The sequence below is a fragment of the Arachis duranensis genome, chromosome 4, assembly GCF_000817695.3.
Source record: "Arachis duranensis cultivar V14167 chromosome 4, aradu.V14167.gnm2.J7QH, whole genome shotgun sequence".
In the NCBI taxonomy this organism is placed as follows: Eukaryota; Viridiplantae; Streptophyta; class Magnoliopsida; order Fabales; family Fabaceae; genus Arachis; species Arachis duranensis.
In genome coordinates this window covers 113,009,242-113,010,903 of record NC_029775.3, presented here as the reverse complement: position 1 = coordinate 113,010,903, position 1,662 = coordinate 113,009,242, and the positions used below count along the sequence as shown (strand labels likewise).

The window sequence follows — 1,662 nt, the reverse complement described above, 5'->3', positions numbered from 1 at the left end:
TCATTTAATTATATTATTTTTTTAAATAATCATTTACGTGATTAATATAAAAATTAATTATTTTTATTAATATAATAATAATATTATTATATAATTAGATACATGTCTAAAACGATAATACATCAAAATTAAGTTCTTATATATATACGTTAAATTAAGATGTATACACTAACATATCATTCGGACAAAGAAATCACTTGTGCTACGAGGTAAGATAAGAATTAAGCTTGTTGGATGGAAGATATAGGCCATGTGTTTAGACTTTAATGAAATTGCTGGTAATAATAACAAAAACTCCTCTCTCAATTGAGAAAAAAAAAAGGAACTCGCCTATGGATGATAGGTTCAAGGTTGGGTTAAGTGGAGTGGAATTGTGGAAGAACTATAAGGAATGCCATGCATTTGGGAGCTTGGTAAGAGTTTGGGAATAATTAACAACGATGATGATAACCACCTTGGGTTGATTTATATAAGGAAGGGAATTCATTGAAAACAGATGTCTCGATCCAAACATGCTAAGGAAATGGATAGGAATATCCGGTATTTTCATAATATTGCATCGGCTAGACGGCGGAACAACATGATCGATGCTTTAATGATTCATGGACGGCTTGTGAGGAATTAGGCAAGAATAAAGCATGCAATCAGGGGATTCTACAAGGAGTTGTATCATCAGGAGGTTGCTCCAAGGATCGGTGTCCGGGATGGGTTGTTGAAGCAAGTAGGCAGAGTTGAGGCAGAGGCATTGGAGGCTCTACCGACAGCGGAGGAAATTAGGGAGATAGTATGGGATTGTGAGTCTTCTAAAGCCCCAGAAAGTGATGGGTACAATATGAATTTCATCAAGAAATGCTGGGAAGAGATTGATTAGGAGTTCACTGCGGCGGCAATGGAATTCTTCCAAAGCACAAAGTTACCTTCTGATGCGAATATAACATGGGTGACGCTGACACCAAAATTTGTGGGAGCTAAGGAGATTAAGGATCTTCGGCCAATAACTTTGGTAGGTTGTGTATATAAGGTGATTTCGAAAGTGCTGGTGAGAAGGATGAGATCGGTTATGTCGGATCTGGTGGGAGAGACTCAGACTGCGTTTGTCAAGGGCAGAAAAATTCATGACGGTGCTCTCATTGCTTGTGAGACGGTCCATTGGCTGAAGGCGCGGCGAAAGAAAGTGGCAATCATTAAGCTAGATTTTCATAAAGCTTACGACCATCATTAAGCTGGATTTTCATAAAACTTATGATAGAGTCAGATGGAGTTTTGTGGATATAGTGTTACAAAAAATGGGATTTGGACAGCATTGGAGGAATTAGGTGAGGAGTGTGTCAGTATGGCCTCTATGTCTGTCCTGGTTAATGGGTCACCATCCAAGCCATTTCACATGGAGAGAGGCCTCAGACAAGGGGATCCCCTTTCTCCATTTTTGTTTGTGCTTGTGGTCGATGTGTTACATCGGATGTTGGAAGAAGCTGTCAGGAACGGGCGCATTGCTCTGTTACTGGTCGGAGGAGAACATATCGCATTGTCGCACTTACAGTTTGCAGATGATACGATATTGTTTTGCCCCTCGGTAACAGACACAATCGTGAATTATAAGAGACTGCTGCGGTGTTTCGAGTTGATGTCGGGGCTGAGCATCAATTTTGAGAAATCAAATCT

General features: G+C 39.7%; 1 protein-coding gene across 1 annotated transcript in view; it reads left to right on the top strand.

Moving 5' to 3' along the window:
- Positions 1-1,255: 1,255 nt before the first annotated feature.
- LOC107486010 (uncharacterized) overlaps positions 1,256-1,662 on the top strand; it is a 1,730-nt gene continuing 1,323 nt past the window's right edge. Inside the window, exon 1 of the mRNA XM_016106551.1 lies at positions 1,256-1,573. Coding sequence (XP_015962037.1) covers positions 1,256-1,573 — 318 coding nt within the window. The remainder of the gene's footprint in view (positions 1,574-1,662) is intronic.